Source organism: Geotrypetes seraphini, chromosome 8, assembly GCF_902459505.1.
Source record: "Geotrypetes seraphini chromosome 8, aGeoSer1.1, whole genome shotgun sequence".
Classification (NCBI taxonomy): domain Eukaryota; kingdom Metazoa; phylum Chordata; class Amphibia; order Gymnophiona; family Dermophiidae; genus Geotrypetes; species Geotrypetes seraphini.
The window spans coordinates 29,583,790-29,603,363 of record NC_047091.1 but is presented as its reverse complement, the minus strand read 5'-3'; the positions used below and the strand labels follow the sequence as shown (position 1 = coordinate 29,603,363).

Here is a 19,574-nt window from a genome sequence, read left to right as displayed (position 1 = left end):
CTGATAGATAGGACCCTGAAACCATCGGTGCAATGCGCAGCGGTGGCGAAGAAAACAAATAGAATGCTAGACATGATAAAGAAGGGAATCACGAGTAGATCAGAGAAAGTCATAATGCCGCTTTATAGAGCGATGGTCAGACCACACTTGAAATACTGCGTCCAACTTTGGTCTCCCAACCTAAAGAAGGATATAAAACTGCTAGAGAGGGTGCAGAGACGAGCAACAAAGCTAGTGAAAGGTATGGGGAACCTGGATTACGAGGAACGACTTAGGAGACTGGGGCTGTTCTCCCTTGAGAAGAGGAGATGGCGAGGGGATCTGATCGAGACTTTCAAAATACTGAAAGGAATTGACAAAATAGAGCAGGAAAAACAGTTATTTACAATGTCCAATGTGACACGGACAAGAGGGCATGGACTAAAGCTAATGGGGGGACAAGTCCAGGACAAATATCAGGAAGTTCTGTTTCACACAGCGAGTGGTGGACACCTGGAATGCTCTCCCAGAGGAGGTAATTGCGGAATCCACCGTTCTAGGATTTAAGGGCACACTAGATGCACATCTCCTTATGAGTAGCATAGAGTGATATGGGGACTAAATCTATGCCAGGATACACCTGGCGGGGCCTCCGTGTGTGCGGATCGCCGGACTTGATGGACCTAAGTTCTGATCCGGAGTTGGCAATTCTTATGTTCTTATGCACAAGTGGTTTTTAGTGCCGGCTGGTATGCTGAATCATCTGCACTGCTCTGACACTCAGAGTTCCTATGTAAAAAGGGGGGGAGGGGGTGTTAATTAGTACCTAGTCAATATTCAAAATGATTTAACCGACCAGAAACAGTCAGTGAATTGTTTGATTGGATGTCTCTGCTAATTTTCAGCAGCACTTAACCATATATCAGCCCTGCTGCTTATAAAACAGAGATCCAAGATCCCCCCCCGTCCCCTCAGAAAAATCAAAATCCCAGGCAACAGGAGTTTTTTAATTAATTTATTTATAACCTGCTTTTTTTTACAGAGCACAAAATAGAACGTGCACAATAAAAAGATAAAACATGCACTCAATAAATATTTGACATCCAAACAAAAGCGACCAGCGGCTCAGACCATACAAATCATCAATTCCCTTATTTCACACTGCAAAACAAATGTCTCTTCAATAACTTCCGGTTCTTGTTGCTTGATGGACATGAGAATGAGTGGTCTCTTTTTGCCTGCATGTTCAAATAAGCCTCAGCACGAAACGTTACCAAAAAAAAAAAAGTGCAAACACAGCTCTGGGTGAGAGCTAGCCCAGAATCTATGGAAGATGCCATCTTTGTTCTGCAGTGTGAGCTATGGCGGGGGCTGATTAATTAATAATCACAGCCTTCTGGGGCGGGGGGGGGGGGGAAGCATCAGCTAGAGAAGTAATTAAAGCGAAGCTTTGTACAGTTGTAGGGAACTATGATTTATGATGCATAACAATTGCCTTCATGTTCTGTACCTCCCGCAGGCCCAATGGGATGGACTAACAGGGCGTATTGTTTTCAACAAAACAAGCGGATTAAGGACCGATTTTGATTTGGATATCATTAGCCTGAAGGAGGATGGAATAGAAAAGGTTGGCAAGTACTCTCTTCTCTCTCTGCCCTAATAAAACAGTGATTGTAAAATCATAAATTATGTTTTGGAAGAGCTGGTAGCCACTGACCCCTGTAGGCACAGTGACTCTTGTTTAACATGTACGATAAAACGTTCTAAAACCTGTTCTACAAGTATGTAAACCACTTGGATGGTAACCACAGAAAGGAGGAATATCCAATCCCTTCCCTTTCCTTCTAAATCAGTGGTCTCCAACTCCAACCCTTTGCAGGGCCACATTTTGGTACTTGGAAGGCATCAGAAAAAATAATGTCTTATTAATGAAATGACAATTTTGCATGAGGTAAAACTCTTTATAGTATATAAATCTTTCCTTTTGGCTAAGTCTTAATACCCTGTTTCCCCGAATATATGACACTGTCTTATATTTTTAAAAACTCCAAAATATGCACAAGGTCTTATTTTCAGGGGGATGTCTTATTTTTCCATGAAGAAGAATACAGTACACATTTATTGCTGAAAAAAAGACATTTATTACCTGTATATGGTACAGGTCATCACAAACCAGAAAAGCTGTATCACAAACCAGAAAAAACTATCACAAACCAGAAAAACATTTAAGGCCCTGATTCTCCAAAAGTGCGTCCCGATTTTAGGCAGCTATAGACGTCCTACAGCTGTCTAATCAGCCAATCGGGATGCACGTTTTTTTTAAAAAAATGCTCCCCAGGCAGGCCGCCCGGGAGAGGCGTCCTATACTAAACGCCGATTCTGTAACCGGCGTCTTTAGAGAATCGGGTTAAATTAGACGCGGCCGCTATACTTATGGCAGCAAGGGATCTCCCTGCTGCAATATGTATAGCGGCCGCGGTTGTTGCGGCCGCCTGTCCCATCACCGACAGGAGAATGCCTAACTCCTCCTGTCGGAACCCCGAGCCCCCCCCCCCCCCAAACTCGTAATCGCCAACAGGAGGATGCCCAACTCCTCCTGTCGAACCCCGGAACCCCCTCCCCCCCAAACTCGTAATCGTCGACAGGAGGATGCCCAACTCCTCCTGTTGGAACCCTGGAACCCCCTCCCCCCCAAACTCGTAATCGCCGACAGGAGGATGCCCAACTCCTCCTGCCGGAAAGCCCAACGACCCCCCGCCCCAACTAATCTCCCTCCCCCAACTAATCTTTCAATGTTGGTCAGCTGGACGGGTCTTGCTGCCGTCCAGCCGACGGGTCTGCCTCGTGGAAATGAGGCGACACGCCCCTTCCCGGCCCATCCCCGCTAAATCTAAGGCCTGATTGGCCCATGCTAGGCACCTTGGCAAATCAGGCCTTAGGATTAGTGGGGATGGGCGGACCCGCTATGCCTAAGGCCTGATTGGTCCAGGCTTCTACAGCCTGGGCCAATCAGGCCTTAGATTTAGCGGGGATGGGCCGTGCCGTCTCATTTCCACGAGGCAGACCCATCGGCTGGACGGCAGCAAGACCCGTCCAGCTGACCAACATTGAAAGGTTAGTTGGGGGAGGGAGATTAGTTGGGGCGGGGGGGTCGTTGGGCTTTCCGGCAGGAAGAGTTGGGCATCCTCCTGTCGGCGATTACGAGTTTGGGGGGGAGGGGGTTCCGGGGTTCCGACAGGAGGAGTTGGGCATCCTCCTGTCGGCGATTATGAGTTTGGGGGGGGAGGGGGCTCGGGGTTCCGACAGGAGGAGTTAGGCATTCTCCTGTCGGTGATGGGACAGGCGACCGCAACAACCGCGGCCGCTATACATATTGCAGCAGGGAGATCCCTTGCTGCCATAAGTATGGCGGCTGCGTCTAATTTAACCCGATTCTCTAAAGACGCCGGTTACAGAATCGGCATTTAGTATAGGACGCCTCTCCCGGGCGGCCTGCCTGGGGAGCATTTTTTTTTTTAAAAACGTGCATCCCGATTGGCTGATTAGACAGCTGTAGGACGTCTATAGCTGCCTAAAATCGGGACGCACTTTTGGAGAATCAGGGCTTCGGTGTACAGAGGGTGTTCCTGGGCTTGTTTTCCTGGACAGCGGAAGCAGGAAGTTGTGTGACCACGCATACAGTACTGTACCAGTACTCTGGATCGCCAAGACATGCTTGCCAAATAGTGCCTTATTTTCGGGGGGGGGGCCTTATATTTCCCAGGTGGGGAAAAAAAGGGGGTGTCTTACTAAAGGAGGAGGTCCTATAATGGGGGAAACACGGTAATAATATTGTCATTTATAGCTAAAGAGACATATGATCAAGAAACTGTTTTATTTTACTTTTGTGATTATGATAAACATACTGAGGGTCTCAAAATAGTACCTGGCGGACCGCATGTGGCCTCTGGGCCATGAGTTTGAGACCACTGTTCTGAAGTGTGTCATGTTCAATTGTTCACTGCGCTGGATGAAACCAGAATGCTGTTTCCCAATTTGTCATGAAGTTCATTATTTGGGCGTATGGCCTGGTTCCACCTTACTTTTTAAATTGGCCATTTGGGGGGCTGATTCTATAAACGGCACCTAAACCAGCTGGTGCCTTATATATATATTTTTAAAAAAAGGCACCGGCCGCATGTCAATTGTGCTTAGGCGCCATTTACAAAATCACAGCTAGCCCGCCTTTGTAAAAACTTAGGCGCCTAAAATGTAAGTGAGGGTTTTAAAGGCCTATGTTTCAGGCGCCTAGGTTTCTGGAGAATTGCGCTTAGCGGCGCACCCCTAGAAACGCCCACTTAGACGTTATGTGCCAAGCACATTGCAATAGGCACCTATATTTTATAGAATTGGATAGGCGCCTATCGCCCAATTAAATTTTTAAAACTAATTATTGAACCTGTAAGTGCATTTTGCCACTTAAGTTAGGCATCTAAGAAGCGCCTTACTTTTCGCGCCCTTTAAAGACTCAGCCCCTTGGTGAGTGATCCAAGAAATCGTTTCAAAATGCGGTTGCTATATGCCGGTGGCGTAGCGAGGTGAGAGGTGCCCAGGGCTTTGGCACCCCTCCTCCGCCCTTCTCTCTGCCCCCTTCACCTCCGCACGCTACTTTCCCCGCCCTCCCCCTCCTGCCTCGCCCGCGCCACTTCCCTTCCCCCGGTACCTCTGTAATGTTCCTGTCGTGAACAGCTACCCCCAACCTGCTGTCGCGCCAGCGTCGGCTCTTCCTCCGATGTCACCAAGAAAGTTACCAGAGGTATGGGGGAAGGGAAGCGTCGCGCATGTGCGGTGGTGGTGGGGGGACAGGGAAGGAGCAGGGAAGCGGAGATGGGTATGGGTGCCCGTGCCATCACCAAGATGGCACCCGCCTCGCCTCCCCCCTCCTTACTACACCAAAAGCTATATCTTGTTCTAAAACTTTAATCTATTGTACTGTGGAGAACCTGGGGCTTCCAGCCTCATTGATTAGACCATGACTGTTGACTCACCTAGCTCCTCACCTTCTAACCAGTGTCAAGTCTTCTTTTTAATTGTCTCCCATTGGCTTCTGGCACCAAAGGCTAATGCTTTAATATCCTTAATCTTGTCCCCTCCATTGACCTTACTGTTCTAGCAGAGTGCTTCCTTCTTTATGAGCATGTAGTCAATACCTGGCTGTCCAATTGTAATTAGGTTTGAGGTTGATCTTTTAAATAGTTGCAAAAAAATAATGTAATCCTTTCAATTCATGGAGGCTTCCCGTGATCAAAGAGTTTGATTGAATTGTCAGGTAATGGCTATATTGAGAGTATGGTATATTTCAAGTGAAACATGAGATTAAAAAAAGCAAACCACAATAATAAGCTAAAGACAATATTTTCTGCATTCCAAAGGTGGCTTCAAGTTAAAGGAATTAAAATCAGGATTGCGACAGAAAGGTATGCGGTACCAGAGTAAATCACCAGTTGTAACTGTAACCTGCTAAGGACAATGTGACTGGTGGAGAATGAAGTTAAAATAAAAAAATAAGTTATCAAATATCTCGAGGATATGTAGAGCAATGTCAGAATGAAGAACAACGTCAAATCCAACCATATCGGAACACAACTTGCTCAACTAAATAATATCTTATAGCAAACTGAGACAAGTGAAATGAAACCAGTTACTCTGATAACACTTATAAGGGGGACAGTGAACTTCAAACACCCGTACCTAAAAGTAATTGCAAGCTGATCACGACGAAAGCTTAAGAATTATAGCAATCGGAATGTTAGGTTTATGCAATTGAGGCTGTGGAAAGATTAGACTGTAAAAATGTCAAACCCCTGATGAAGCAAGAAATAGCGAAACGGCGAAGCATCCATCGGGTGAAAGTTAAGTATTAAAGTTTTATTGCAGTCAAAAGTAGAGCTGAATTAAAATTATGCATAACAGCCTTCAGTGGGTTTTACGTGAACTAGTGATGATATTCATACCCCAGTAGGAATACCAGAAAGTTACGGGTGTTTGGGTATTTGAAGTTCACTATCCCACTTATAAGTGATATCAGAGTAACTGGTTTCATTTCACTGGTTTCAGTTTGCTATATGATAAGAATGAGTGTCGGAGCTTTTACCGCCATGGCTGGTGATAAAAAAAAGCCTAACGTGGCTTCATAAAAGGGATAGGGGGTGGGAGAGGTGAAACATGATGTCAACATTGTGAAAAATCCTCAGTGGAAAATGCTCAGCGAAAAGGGACCTTAGTAGTGAAGGAATGGAGATGACCACGATCAAGTAAGACCCGTGACAACAATGACAGGCTGAGTAGGTCAAACAGTCATTTCCTGCCATCCACTATGTTTCTCTATTTAATCCCGACAAATGCGCTGTGGAATAAAGATGAGGTTTTAAAGATTTGATACTTTTTTTTTTTTCTAAAGTCAGAGTATTTTCACTTTAGAGAATGTGTTAGAACTCTGTATGCAAGGTCAGTACATATTTAGCTCTGTGTCACTCAATGTATTAAGAGGGCAGTTGGCGACAGTTCAAGCCTAAGAGTAAATGGTTTAGCTCTCATCGCTGTGTCAACTCAGATTACGAGTAGAGTGAAACAAAGGTAGAATGGACTTCTGGTCTGCATGGGTCCATTTTATTCCCAGTATGACTGGAAAACTTCAGCCAGCAATTTGTCTGAGGTTGTCCAAGATCTGCAGTCATGGTTTGGAGAATTTATCATTGAAATACCAAGAAAAGGAAAGCTTTTGCAGTGTTGGAAATCCCTATCAGACAGAGTGTTCTTCCCACAAAGATCTGATAGTCAAGTAAAGCCTTCTTAACCTCTGTTTTTTAAGACAGTGAGATCAGTACATATCACCAGTAAAATCCTAATAAGTAGAACAGGTATTCTTAATCCAAGTCTCGGAACACTTCCATGAGCTATGAGCTGTTGTCAGTAGCTGCGTTTTCCATAAAGAAAGTTATTGTTCTTTGGAATTGTGTCACCTACCTGCAGCAATTTCACTTAATCTCAGGTTATGTATCATCAGGACCCCTGAGGAAGGCAAAGTACTGCCAAAACACGGCCCGTATAGAGTCCGGTTTCTACGACAAACCCTGTGAGCATCAATTATATGATGAAATTACTGTATAACTCTGACACAAGTTTTTGGTATCCAAGAGCTTTTCGTTATAACATAGAAAATGACGGCAGATAAAGACCTGAACAGTCCATCCAGTCTCCCCATAAGTTATACCCATTAAAAAATACATGATTAGATTAACTTGACTCTTCTTTGCTATTTCTGTAAAGTCTGGTATTGTCCTAGGTTCCAAATGCTGACGTTGCCATCCAAGCTCACTCCAGCCTATCCAACCATCCGGTTGTTTGCAGGATATCTACTATCTGAGATTAATAAAGTTTTGCACTAGAAGTTTCCTGGCCATCCAGAACATTTGCTCCATTTTCTGTGTCTTCGGATCCATTGTTTTTGTTGTGAAACATCGATCCTTTCTTCCAGGTTTTGTGTTTGCTCAGAACACTTCCAGCCTATTTGGCTTTCAGGATAATCTCTAGAAAAGCAAACACCCCTGCAAGATTCAGCCTTCAAAAATCAATTTTCCCTGGCAGGTTAAATATATCATTCACAACAATAAACCTCTAATCAAAAACATATTTTCCTTTGGAGTAAGAAAAAGCCTCAGAAAACCAGGTTGCTTAACAATATCATTGAGACTCCCCACTTCCTGATCATGGCTTGCAAAATCCTCCCCACTTTTTCTCATAAATATGTGCACACCAATGTCTATCAGGAACATACAGTTTCAATCAATTCAAAAATCATTTACACCTGCTCAAGGGCAGCTCTGATAAATTAAATCATATGGGAAATAAATCTTGACTTATCTATCTCCATGTGCAATCCATTTTCCCAGTGCCTTTTGCAGTCTTCTTCATATATGGTTTATGGTTTAGTTTTATTTAATTTACCGACTTCCTTCAAAAAATTACAAAATTTTACAATTTTACAAAATTACAAATTTACAAAATTACAATTAAAAGGAAAAGAACTCCAAATCCAAATTAAAAAAAAAATAACAGGATGAAAAAAAGGGAAAATAAAAAAAGATTAAAAATATCCTGCAGACTGCTTTGTTAGCAGACCTTCACAAGACCAGGGTCACCTAACTAAATAGAAAAGGCTTTATCGAAGATAAATGTTTTATAAAAACTTCTAAATTTCAAGTAAGTTGATTCAAGATGTACTATATTTGGAAGAAAATTCCAGAGGGAGGGTGAAACATAGAAAAAAAGCTCTCTCTCTATAGTTCATTCATAATGAACTGCTTGAACAGAAGGAATTTGAAGACCCTGATCATTCAAAGAACGCAAAAGTCTTGATGGACATTAAGAAGCAATAAGAGAAGAAAGATAAACTGGACTTTTATTGCAATGGATTGTTTCAAAAGTTAAAAACAAGGATTTTAAATTGAATATGGAAAGGAGTCGGCAGCCAATGGTGTTGAAGATACAATGGCGTAAGACGAATTCTAGACGAAGAAAATTTACGTGATCCACATCAACACGGATTTACCAGGGGAAGGTCCTGCCAATCTAATCTGATTGACTTCTTTGATTGGGTGACCAGTCATCTGGATGCCGGAGAGTCCCTTGACGTTATATATTTGGATTTCAGCAAAGCTTTTGATAGCGTCCCACACCGAAGGCTGTTGAACAAACTAAAATCGATGGGATTGGGGGATACATTCACTACATGGGTAAGGGATTGGCTAGATGGTAGGCTTCAAAGGGTGATGGTAAACGGTACCCCCTCCAAAACGTCAGCAGTGATGAGTGGAGTACCTCAGGGCTCCGTCTTAGGGCCGATTCTATTCAATTTATTCATAGGAGATTTGACCCTAGGACTTAGAGGAAAAGTATCACTGTTTGCCGACGATGCCAAACTATGCAACATAGTTGGCAAAAGCAGTGTGCCCGACTTTATGACGCAGGACCTAAGACAGCTTGAACAGTGGTCATCAACTTGGCAGCTAGGCTTCAATGCTAAAAAATGTAAAGTAATGCACCTAGGCAAAAAAAATCCACACAGAACTTACACACTAAATGGTGAAACCTTGTCCAGGACCACAGTGGAACGTGATTTAGGAGTGATCATTAGCGACGACATGAAGGCTGCCAATCAAGTAGAGAAGGCTTCGTCTAAGGCAAGACAAATGATGGGCTGTATCCGTAGGGGTTTTGTCAGCAGAAGACCTGAAGTCATAATGCCACTGTACAGATCCATGGTGAGACCTCATCTCGAGTATTGTGTTCAATTCTGGAGACCACACTACCGAAAGGATGTGTTGAGAATTGAGTCGGTTCAGCGAATGGCTACCAGGATGGTCTTGGGGCTCAGGGATCTCACGTATGAAGAAAGGTTAAAAAAACTGCGGATGTACTCACTGGAGGAGCGAAGAGAGAGAGGGGACATGATTGAGACCTTTAAGTATATTACTGGGCGTATAGAGGTGAAAGATGATATCTTCAGTCTTACAGGTCCTTCGGTAACCAGAGGTCACTCGCTGAAAATCAGGGGAGGGAAATTTCGGGGTGATGCTAGGAAGTACTTCTTCACCGAAAGGGTGGTCGATCATTGGAACGAGCTGCCTCAGCGGGTGGTTGAGGCCAGCAGCGTGTTAGATTTCAAGAGAAAATGGGATATTCAGGTGGGATCTCTAGGAGAGTAAGAATCAGGGAGTGGGTCATTGGTATGGGCAGACTCGATGGGCTATGGCCCTTTTCTGCCGTCAATTTCTATGTTTCTATGTTTCTATGTTAAGACACTCGCATACAACGTGCAGCCTTATACAAAGACTCCGATGCGACCAGCGTTTTTGCGGCTCCTCTACCGCTGCCTCAGGGACTCTCTAGGGATATCTGCAATGAATGTGCACGTGGCGGGTTTGCCTACAATGAAGGCTGGAGGACTCACAATCTAAGGGGTCAATATTCGAAGCAATTTAAGTGGCCAGAATTGGCTCCTGGATGATAAATTAGCTGATAATTTTCTGCAGAACTGAAAGCCGGCTATTTGGGGTTAGTTCCAGGAGGAGGAGGGGCAGGGGCGAAGTGGTCAGGAGCAGCACAGAGCATTCAGCGCACCAGCCTGTGCAAAAAAAAAACCAAAACACTTTTGCGGTTTTGTTAAAAAAAAAGTGTGTGTGTGGGGGGGGGGTGTTATGTGGTTTGTCATAGTCAGTTCAGTGCTGGCACTGGAAACCTTGAAATTCAATGCCGGAACCTGGACATTTCCCAGCATTGAATGTCTGGGTTTAACATCAGCAGGCCGTCAACATAATGCTGATGGCTGCCAGTTGAATATCGGGCCCTAAGCTTGAACTTGAGGCAATGAAAAATTAGGGTCTCATATCCTATAAATGGTGCCTTAACCTATGCGTTGGTAGGTGCCCTAATGGCACCTAATTTAAGAGGGAAATGCTGTTCTTATGATCTTATGTGTGCCAAGTATAGGACAATCAAGCCATTGTGAAATCACTGATGAGGTTGGCTCTGAGGCACTGTGGACTGAGACATTATGACATCAGAATCACAGCTCTGGAACGTTGCTCTCATTGGGATTCCAGGATCTTGCTATTCTTTGAGATTCTTTATGGAATGTTGCTACTCCTTGGGTTTTGGCCAGGTACTAGGGACCTGGATTGGCCAACGTGAAAATGGGCTACTGGGCTTGATGGACCATTGGTCTAATCCAGTAAGGCTATTCTTATGTTCTTATGCCGTTTAAAATGGAACTTTAAAAAAGTTCAGTGCATCTACTGACACTTAAAATACCAGCACCGAATAGCAACTCCAGAGACACCTAAGTACCTAAGAATAGCCTTACTGGGTCAGACCAATGGTCCATCAAGCTCAGTAGCCCGTTCTCGCAGTGGCCAGTCCTACTGGTGCCTAATGCTGGAAGTGGTATTAGGTGCTGGTAGGCACCTCCGGAGATGCGATTCACGTCAAAGGTAGGCTTCGGAAATGTAGGCCTTGAAAACCTTGTTCTACATTTCCGGTGCCGATCTTTGCCGGAGGCACGATTCTCTAAATGGCACCATGGTGTGGTTGGCACGTGATCGACAGCCACTTTTAAGGCAGCCATCTACAAGGGCACTGTTTAAAGAATCTGGGTGTAAGTGACTTGCCCAAGATTACAAGGAGCTGCGGTGAGATTTGAACTGGGCTCTCCTGCTTCTCAGCCCCCGGCACTAACCATCAGGCTACTCCTCCGTAATTTTCAGCAGTAAATATGCAGCATTCTATATACAGTGATGATATTTAGCCTGGCACCTCAACATAAGAATAGCCTTACTGGGTCAGAACAATGATCCATCAAGCCTAGTAGCCCGTTCTTACGATGGCCAATCCAGGTCCCTAGTATCTGGCAAAAACCCAAAGAGTAACAAGATTCTGGAATCCCCAGAGTAGCAACATTCCATGCTACCGATCCAGGGCAAGCAGTGGCTTCCCCCATGTCTTTCTCAATAACAGACCATGGACTTTTCCTCCAGGAACTTGTCCAAGCCTTTCTTAAAACCAGCTAGCCTTTCACAAAATGGCCCGTGTAACAAAATAGCCCTTGACATTTCTTCTCTCTCCATGTCTGCCATCCATCTCCTCTTTGCCTCTCTATCTATCAAGCCCAGCATCTCTTCCCTGTGTCCCTGTTCAGCATCTACCCTTAGTGTCCCTATCCACATTTTATCCTGCATTAGCCTGTGTTCCTGCCCATTCTTACTCCATGACCAGCATCTCTTGTCTTAGGGTTACCAGACGCCGGATTTCCCCAGACAAGTCCTCCTTTTGAGTACACTTTGTCCGGCTTTTGAAAAGAGATCGCGTCGGGAGGGGGCATCCACACGTGGATGCCTTCCTGCCCGACGAGCAGGCAGCGGAGGCGGAGCTGGGGCATAATGGGGTGGGTATGTGTGGAATTGGGCGGGCCTGGGGGTGGGTCTATGGGGGTCCGGATCTTACTCATGCAAAATCTGGTAACCCTATCTTGTCTGTGCCTTGTCTCTCCTCTCTCTCTCTCTCTCCATTTTCTACCGCATTCTAGGTTCAGCATTTTCCCTTCTCTTTCCCCTGCACACCCCCCCCACCCCATCTCTCCTCTGCTACCCATGCCTAAGCCCAGCACTGAGCAAGTACCTCAGCTTGCAGCAACAGCAACATGGGTTAAACAGTCAGGAGTGGGCCTTATTTGTCAGGGGCTTATTTGTTGTGACTATTTTGACCTGATACCATGCAGCCTCTGTGCATATAGCTAAGTGGACACAGTGCATATGTCCGGCTCTCTCTGCTCTGGTACTAGCCAAATATTGTTGGGGTATTTTGCAAGAATTTTCATTTAAGCACTTTTGAATATTGATCCAATTCTTATTAATACAACATGCCAAGCTGCTGGTTACAAAAATGGGATCATTCTACATTCCTTAATCTCCTCATAAGAGGCTACTCATGTACGCACACCGCTGTTGAACCCGTACGCTGTAATGTTATCCACCATAAGCCCACAGGAAGCTGATAAATCCTTTGCATACTCAAAGAGGATGTTCTCACTCCTCTTTAATCTTTAGTCAACACAAGAGATTTGTTTCAATCTGTTTGTTTTGTCAATGGAGACCTTAACCTGTTCAAGCCTCGAGCTTCTGCCAGCATCTACGCTGTGGTAATGATATGCCCAAATGTGATTGAATCTGAAACTCTGTTTAGCGTTGCTTCATGCAAGCTTATATTTGTTGAACCTGCAGATCATCAATAAAAAAAAGTACAGATGTTCTAAGTATTAAGATGGCATTACCCGGAGGAGATTATTCACCTTTTCGCTATAATGCACTGTTTGGCTGATGAAATATTCATAAGCCTGAATTTCAAGGTGTCTGATACTGGTCTGGAGTTCAGGCCTAAATTACGAGGCAACCGTTATCATCTTGGGACACAGGACTCTGTACTTCATTTATGTATTAGGATTTATTTGCCATGTTTTAGGAAGAAATTCACCCAAGGTGGTGGACAGCAAGAATAAGTGAGACTTAAGCAAAAGAAAATTACAGTAATGTAAATGCAACAGCTTAACATCGGCAGATAAAAGTTGAATATGGGAAACCCTATAATATATTTTCAGAAGCATATGTGATAAATATGACAAGAATATAATAAAGCGTCAGAAAAACCAAAACCCAACTGTAATTTTGTTTGGCATTTCCTGTGAAAGCATGGACTAACTGAGTTAGATCAAAGCCAAAAGTTTGTCTTGAATTCGATATGATTTGATGTAATACAGAGCCTGATCCTGGAGCACATGGGAAACTTTTGAGGTGATTGTGAACAATAAATGTAGAGGTAGATTTTCAAAACGACAAACAATTCGGAATTGAGGCATCCGGGTTGGGATGTCTCAAGTTCTGCTAAACTTAGAGACCTTAGTATGTGGAGGAAAGATGGGAGAGAGGGGATACGATAGAGACATTTAAATATCTCCGAAGCATTAAGGTATAAGAGGCGAGCCTTTTTCAAATGAAGGAAAACTCCAGAAGGAGAGGGCATAAGATGAAGTTAAGAGGTGACAGGCTCAGGAGGAATGTAAGAAAATGCTTTACAGAAAGGGTGGTAGATGCGTGGAATAGTCTCATACTGGAGGTGGTGGAAATGAAGATAGTATCAAAATTCAACATAGCATGGGATAGGCATGTGGGATCTCTTAGGGAGAGGAGGAGATAGCGGGCGTTGTGCATATTACACAGACAGAGGAACCTCTCCATCTGGCACATTTTCTGAATCTATATGTGCCGTCTAGATCAGTGGTTCCCAACTCTGTCCTGGAGGACCACCAGGCCAATCAGGTTTTCAGGCTAGCCCTAATGAATATGCATGAGAGAGATTTGCATATTCATTAGGGCTAGCCTGAAAACCCGATTGGCCTGGTGGTCCTCCAGAACAGGGTTGGGAACCACTGGTCTAGATCACTTAGATCGGAAAATCAAAGACGCCTTATAATACCATCGTTCACAAACATATAAGAGCCCCCAACTTTGGAATGGTCTGCCACTAAAAATCAGATTATTAGAGAATCTTGAAGAATTTAAATCAGAACTAAACACATTTCTCTTCTCCGCTACATACAAGAATGGTTAAAAAGTGGAAAGAACCCTGGAGACATTAGAAACTTACTCCCTCCTTTACTAGTGTTTTTTTGTGCCGGCCGCCACGGTAACAACTTGGACGCTCACGAGCATCTGAGCTGTTACCGCGGTGGCCGGCGCTAAGAACAGTAGCGCAGCTTTGTAAAGGAGGGGGTTAAATATTGATTTTGATTTATGAACCTTTTAAACTAATTTAATTTAGATTGCTTTTTTATATTTAATTTATTTTATATTGATTTATGTAAAGCTAATATTTGACCTCCTAGATCGTAAGCTGCCCAGAAAGCTATGAGCCTTGGTGCAGGATAACAAATTTTAATAAACTTGGAAACTTGGATGGGCAGACTGGATGGACCAATTGGTATTTATAAGCCATCATGTTACAAAAGTTTCTATAACCATGAAGCTCTATGACCTCACAATGCATGTGTTAAGAGCCTTAGCCTATAGTAAGAGGAGATGCAAATGTTAAGAGCCTTAGCCAATAGGGAGAGGAGGAGATAGTGGATGCTGCAGATGGGCAGACTGGATGGGCAACATAGAACCCGTTCTAAAAGACAAGGTGAATTGGATATACATGCACTAGTTAGTTACATGTGATAGAAGCATTATTTTTAGAACATATATATCTGAAATATCAGAGGGTCAACACGGGCACATAAATATTTATATTATGAAATATAAGGTTACCAAATTTTACGTTAGTAAAATCTGGATCCCTAGACCCACCCCTAGGCCCACCCAATTCCACCCATCCCCGCCCCATTATGCCCCAACTCTGCCCCTACTGCCTGTTTGTTCGGCAGGAAGGCATCCAGATGTGACGCGGTGACGTCGCATGCATGTGCGCGTGACATCACGGCGTTGCATCCACGCATGTGTGGATGCCTCCTCCCGATGCGATTTCTTTTCAAAACCTGGACAAAGTGCTGGGTTTTGAAAAGCCTTCCGGATCCCCGGACATGTCCTCAAAAGGAGAACATGCCCGGACGTCTGGTAACCCTAATGAAATAGCAACAAAAGCATTTACGTTGGTCATTTTGGAAACTTTCAAATGAACCAGAGGCAGGATGCTAGGCCTGATGAACCTTGGCATGACTTACGTTCTCGAGTGCTACATCAGTGCTGTGGAAACTGAAGGTCTCGTAACTCTTCTTCCATTACAGGTTGGGATATGGAGCTCTTCTGGTGGACTGAACATTACTGAAGTCTCCAAAACAAGAGGTCCCAATGTCAGTGACTCTTTAATGAACAGATCTCTGATTGTCACTACAGTTCTGGTACGGCTGGGCTCTTCCCTTTGTTATTTTAATGACAAAAAAAATCTGGACTAGTAAGAAAGGGGGTGAATTACAAAGGGCTCAGTCCTGACCAAGCTGGTTAATTCATTCTTCTTAACATTTTCAAGATTCTGTCCTGACTGCCTAGTCTCAATAGGCAGACATTATGGACTAGCATAGGCATCGGAATGGGGGAGGCCGCAGGGGCCACAGTCTCCCCCCAAATTGACAGTCGATGGCTCTACTCCCCCTCCCACCTCCTCCCGGACCAGCTGCAGCGCAGCCAAAACACGTCTGCCACACAGCGTCACAGCAGAATGAAAACTTCCAGGGCAGATCTGCTTGTTGACACAGCGTGGGGGCTGCTAGATTTAAAACTGAAGTAGGTAGGTGGGGGAGTCGGGAGCTGGAGAGAGAGAAAGATGTGCCGCAGGATCCTGCTGGGGCTAGGATGGAGCTTTTGGGTCCCCCAAACGAAAAAGTGTTCCGCTGCCTAAGGGACTAGTTTTATCCTTCTGTCCTTTGTCACCTTCAAATTCTCTGCGCTTTTGCAATCATTTATTAGAGATATCCCTCTCAGTTATACCCTCCTACCATCTGAGATAGTAGTCTAAGGTTTAGCAAACATGTTTTCTAGCACAGCTGTGGTGTGTGTTGATTTTTTTGGTAGGGGGTAGGGTAGATTTGACCCGACACATCTGGTATTACTTGTAGCTAGAAGATGATGGAGAGTGGTACTTGCTGTCCAAATTTTATGAGTGCCTGCTTGCCATCTCTTCTTCACTTGGCAACCATCTGCCTAGGGCTCGGATCCAGTCCTGCCGCAGGCATTCTAGGTCAGGCTCTAGCACTAGGGAACAGTTTGTCTGTTCAACGGAGCAGCAAGGAGAGTCAAATGTTAAATCAGCCTAGTAACACTGCCAGGCTGATTTTAAAACATTCATTCCTTTTTCTTGATGCCTTCTTTATTTTCTGTGGTTGTTTGTTTTTCATTTGATGGTCTCCTGGCTTTGGGGATACTTTGGTGTATGTTGTCAGATTTCTTGGCAAGACTATGAAGGCGACCTTAGGTGCTCAATTTCTGAACCATATTTTTGTGAAAAGAAATTGAAAAGTGTCAACCAATTAGTGCCTTTTAACAATGCCCTTAATATCGAAACACTAAAGAGAAACAGAGCGCGTTCTCTTGAAAACCAAGTCTGTCTGCTGTTGAATGCTTGTTTTCTCTTTAGTTTACGAGTTTTCAAGTTTCCGAGTTTATTTCAAATGGGATAATCCGCTTATCAAGTTTCTAAGCGGCGTATGTTACTAAAAAAAAAAAAAAGTGGGATACATGGGCAAAGATGCGCGGACGTACAGGAAACAAAAGGATAAAGGGGAAGAACTACACCTAATCAGAGAAAACACATGAAGACCAAGGAGAACACAGGCTCTCTTCACCCCCCCCCCCCCATTAAAAGGCATACAAAGCAAAAAACTATATGACAAACTAGTAGCCACCAGAGCAGCAAAAACAGACCAACTGCAAAACATTCAGGAAAGAACTGAAAAATGATGCTTTTCAAAAAATTTGTCAAATATCTAACTAAAAAAAAGCCTTATAATCCCTTCCCCAGACCCCTTCACTCTTACTATCTATTACTATCTATCAATTCTTGCAAGCTTATTCTATCTGTTCAACTTTGTAAGCTCCCTGGGAATGCCCAGACCAAATTTTTTTTTAAATCAAAAGGTATTGGCGGGATAGAAAACAGTAATGTAATGTAATACATCGCAAGATAGGATAGGATAGTGTTTCAATATTAAGGACATTGTCAGGACAGGATTTACCCTTTGTTGGGCCCTTGGCAACCAAGTGATGTTGGGCTCCTCATTGTAAGTTAAATATATTTTAAAGCTCCCACAAATGGAGCCTTGCAACTAGCAGAGGAGGAAAGAGCAAGTAAGAAGCCTTGCTCACTGGCTCCCCCTGCTGTCTAGCAGGAAGTACACAAGGAGTGAGGAAGAATAGCCAGAGTGACCTCTGTGGCCAACAATGGTCTGCGCCCTCTGTTCCCTCCCTATTCTCTTCTCTATGGCAGCAGCTAAAGTACCAGGACAAAAATCTGCCTTGATTTACACTTTTGAGAGGGCCCCTCCTAAATATTTGGGCCCTAGGCCCATGTCTAGTTTGCCTGTGCTTTAATCCTGCCCTGGACATTGTTAAAATGCAATAATCAGTTGAGACTTTTCAATTCTTTCATAAAAATATCATTCACACTCTTCAAGCAGGCCATAGGGCCGAAACACGTACATGTTTTTCTTACCTTTCTACCTTGAGAAGGTAGATATCTTTTCAGCTGTCCACCATGCTCATTGTTTAGGTTGCAAGATGGAGTAAGCTACATTGGCCTAGCAAATTTTTTCGCTGCAAACAGAGGGATACGTATGGTTGGGGGGTGGAGGGAGGCAGGGATACATCTTGAGGGGGGATTTGGTTCTTCAAAATAAAAAGATGTTATGTTACCCCTGATTCATGAACTTCCATGGATGTTTCACAGTCTTCAGTTTGACTCAAAGGAAGTTAACCACTTTGCTGAGAAGCCACTGAAGGAGTCATTTAACAGTGAGAAAATTAAAGAGAGACCATCATTTCATGAGTAACTGGTGCCCTGGGGTTAAGATTTTATAGCAGTGCGACTGATAAGCCAGAGAGATTACTTGAAAGGAGAAGTTTGAATGGTCATTTTCTCCTTCTGTTCTTGTTTTCTTTGCTAATACTGGCATGACTTGTTTGCAAGTAAGCTCTTTATCCCCACTGCCCAGAAAAGCTCTCGCAGAGCAGCGCAGGAGCCGTGAAGCTGTGGAATTGAGGGCACCTTGGCTGAGAAATTGATTAGCAAGCTGTGAATTGGTTGTCTGGCCATTTTGAGCAATAAATTGTGAAATAGTCAGTGAATAAGTAGCTCACAGAGCTCAGAATTTCCCCTTAGGAAATGTTTAAGACCTCAAGATGCATTGGCGAGGCTGGAGACATTTTAATGCGCTGCGTTTCAGCTTTCGAATGTGTTCGCGGCTGTGTCTTTGCTGCCTGTTGGAAATTAATAATACTTTGATACCTTAAACAGCCAATACATTTATTTCATTATCTTTTCACTTATGAGGTCTTTTTTCACAGATGAAATAAAAATGTAATCGGAACATGATATGGCTTTCACCCATAACTTCTCAGAGGATTGCCAGCATCAGACTTCTGCCTTAATAAAACTGTTAATTTTCATTAAAGAAGGTTTCTTAGAATTCTTTAGAGTGGCTCTTCGTTTCAACTAGTAAAGAGGGGTGAAAAACAATTCTGAACTATAAATCCTTTTTTAAAAAATAATTAAGGGGTCTTTTTACTAAAATGTGTTAAAATTTGCAGCTGCTGCAGCATAACATAGGATTTTATCAGTGGCGTAGCAAGGATGAGTGGCACCCCTCCCCCCCCCACGCTGGATACACATGATCCTTCCCTTCACCCATAAAACACCGACATGGGCAGAAAGTTCATGATGTTGCCCTAAAAATTAAACTGAAGAAATAAGTGGAAACTCCTTAAGTGTCCAAAATTGAGAAACTCAACCAATAAACGTGGAACACTATGTGTAGTATATAATGTATTTAAAACAGAGAAAAAAGGACCTCAAAAAACCCCTAGATCACAATCAATAAAGTTATGAACAATCGGGGTTAGGTTTTCATCACTGGTCCAAAAACTCTGTAAAGTTATTTTAAATATTTTTTATCTTTCTTTTTTTAGTTTTTTAAATGCAATAAAATCATGAATAGTATATGTGAATATTTAAATATATTCTCTAAATCACTTAAAGAGCAAGTAAAAGCCGGCAAATTTGTTTTAAGGCCTTCTAAGATAAGTGCCTGGTTTATTTCATATCATAGAAAGCCTTAAAACAAATTTGCCGGCTTTTACTTGCCCTAAAAATTAAAGACATATGAGGGAAGGGAAGGGGCGAATGCATGCAGCAGGGAGGGGGGGGCGGGAGATGAGTACAGGTGCTGGTGCCCTCACCAAGAAAGTACCCGGGGTGAATCCCCCCCTCCCCCCGCCCCGCCACTATATTTTATAAAG

The 19,574-nt window shown here is 43.6% G+C and overlaps 1 protein-coding gene across 1 annotated transcript in view; it reads left to right on the top strand.

Annotated features, from left to right (window-relative positions):
- Positions 1 to 19,574, top strand: part of GRIK3 (glutamate ionotropic receptor kainate type subunit 3) — a 320,591-nt gene that overhangs the window by 209,603 nt on the left and 91,414 nt on the right. Inside the window, exons 8-9 of the mRNA XM_033956508.1 lie at positions 1,499 to 1,606; positions 15,353 to 15,466. Of these exons, the coding sequence (XP_033812399.1) occupies positions 1,499 to 1,606; positions 15,353 to 15,466 (222 nt within the window). The remainder of the gene's footprint in view (positions 1 to 1,498; positions 1,607 to 15,352; positions 15,467 to 19,574) is intronic.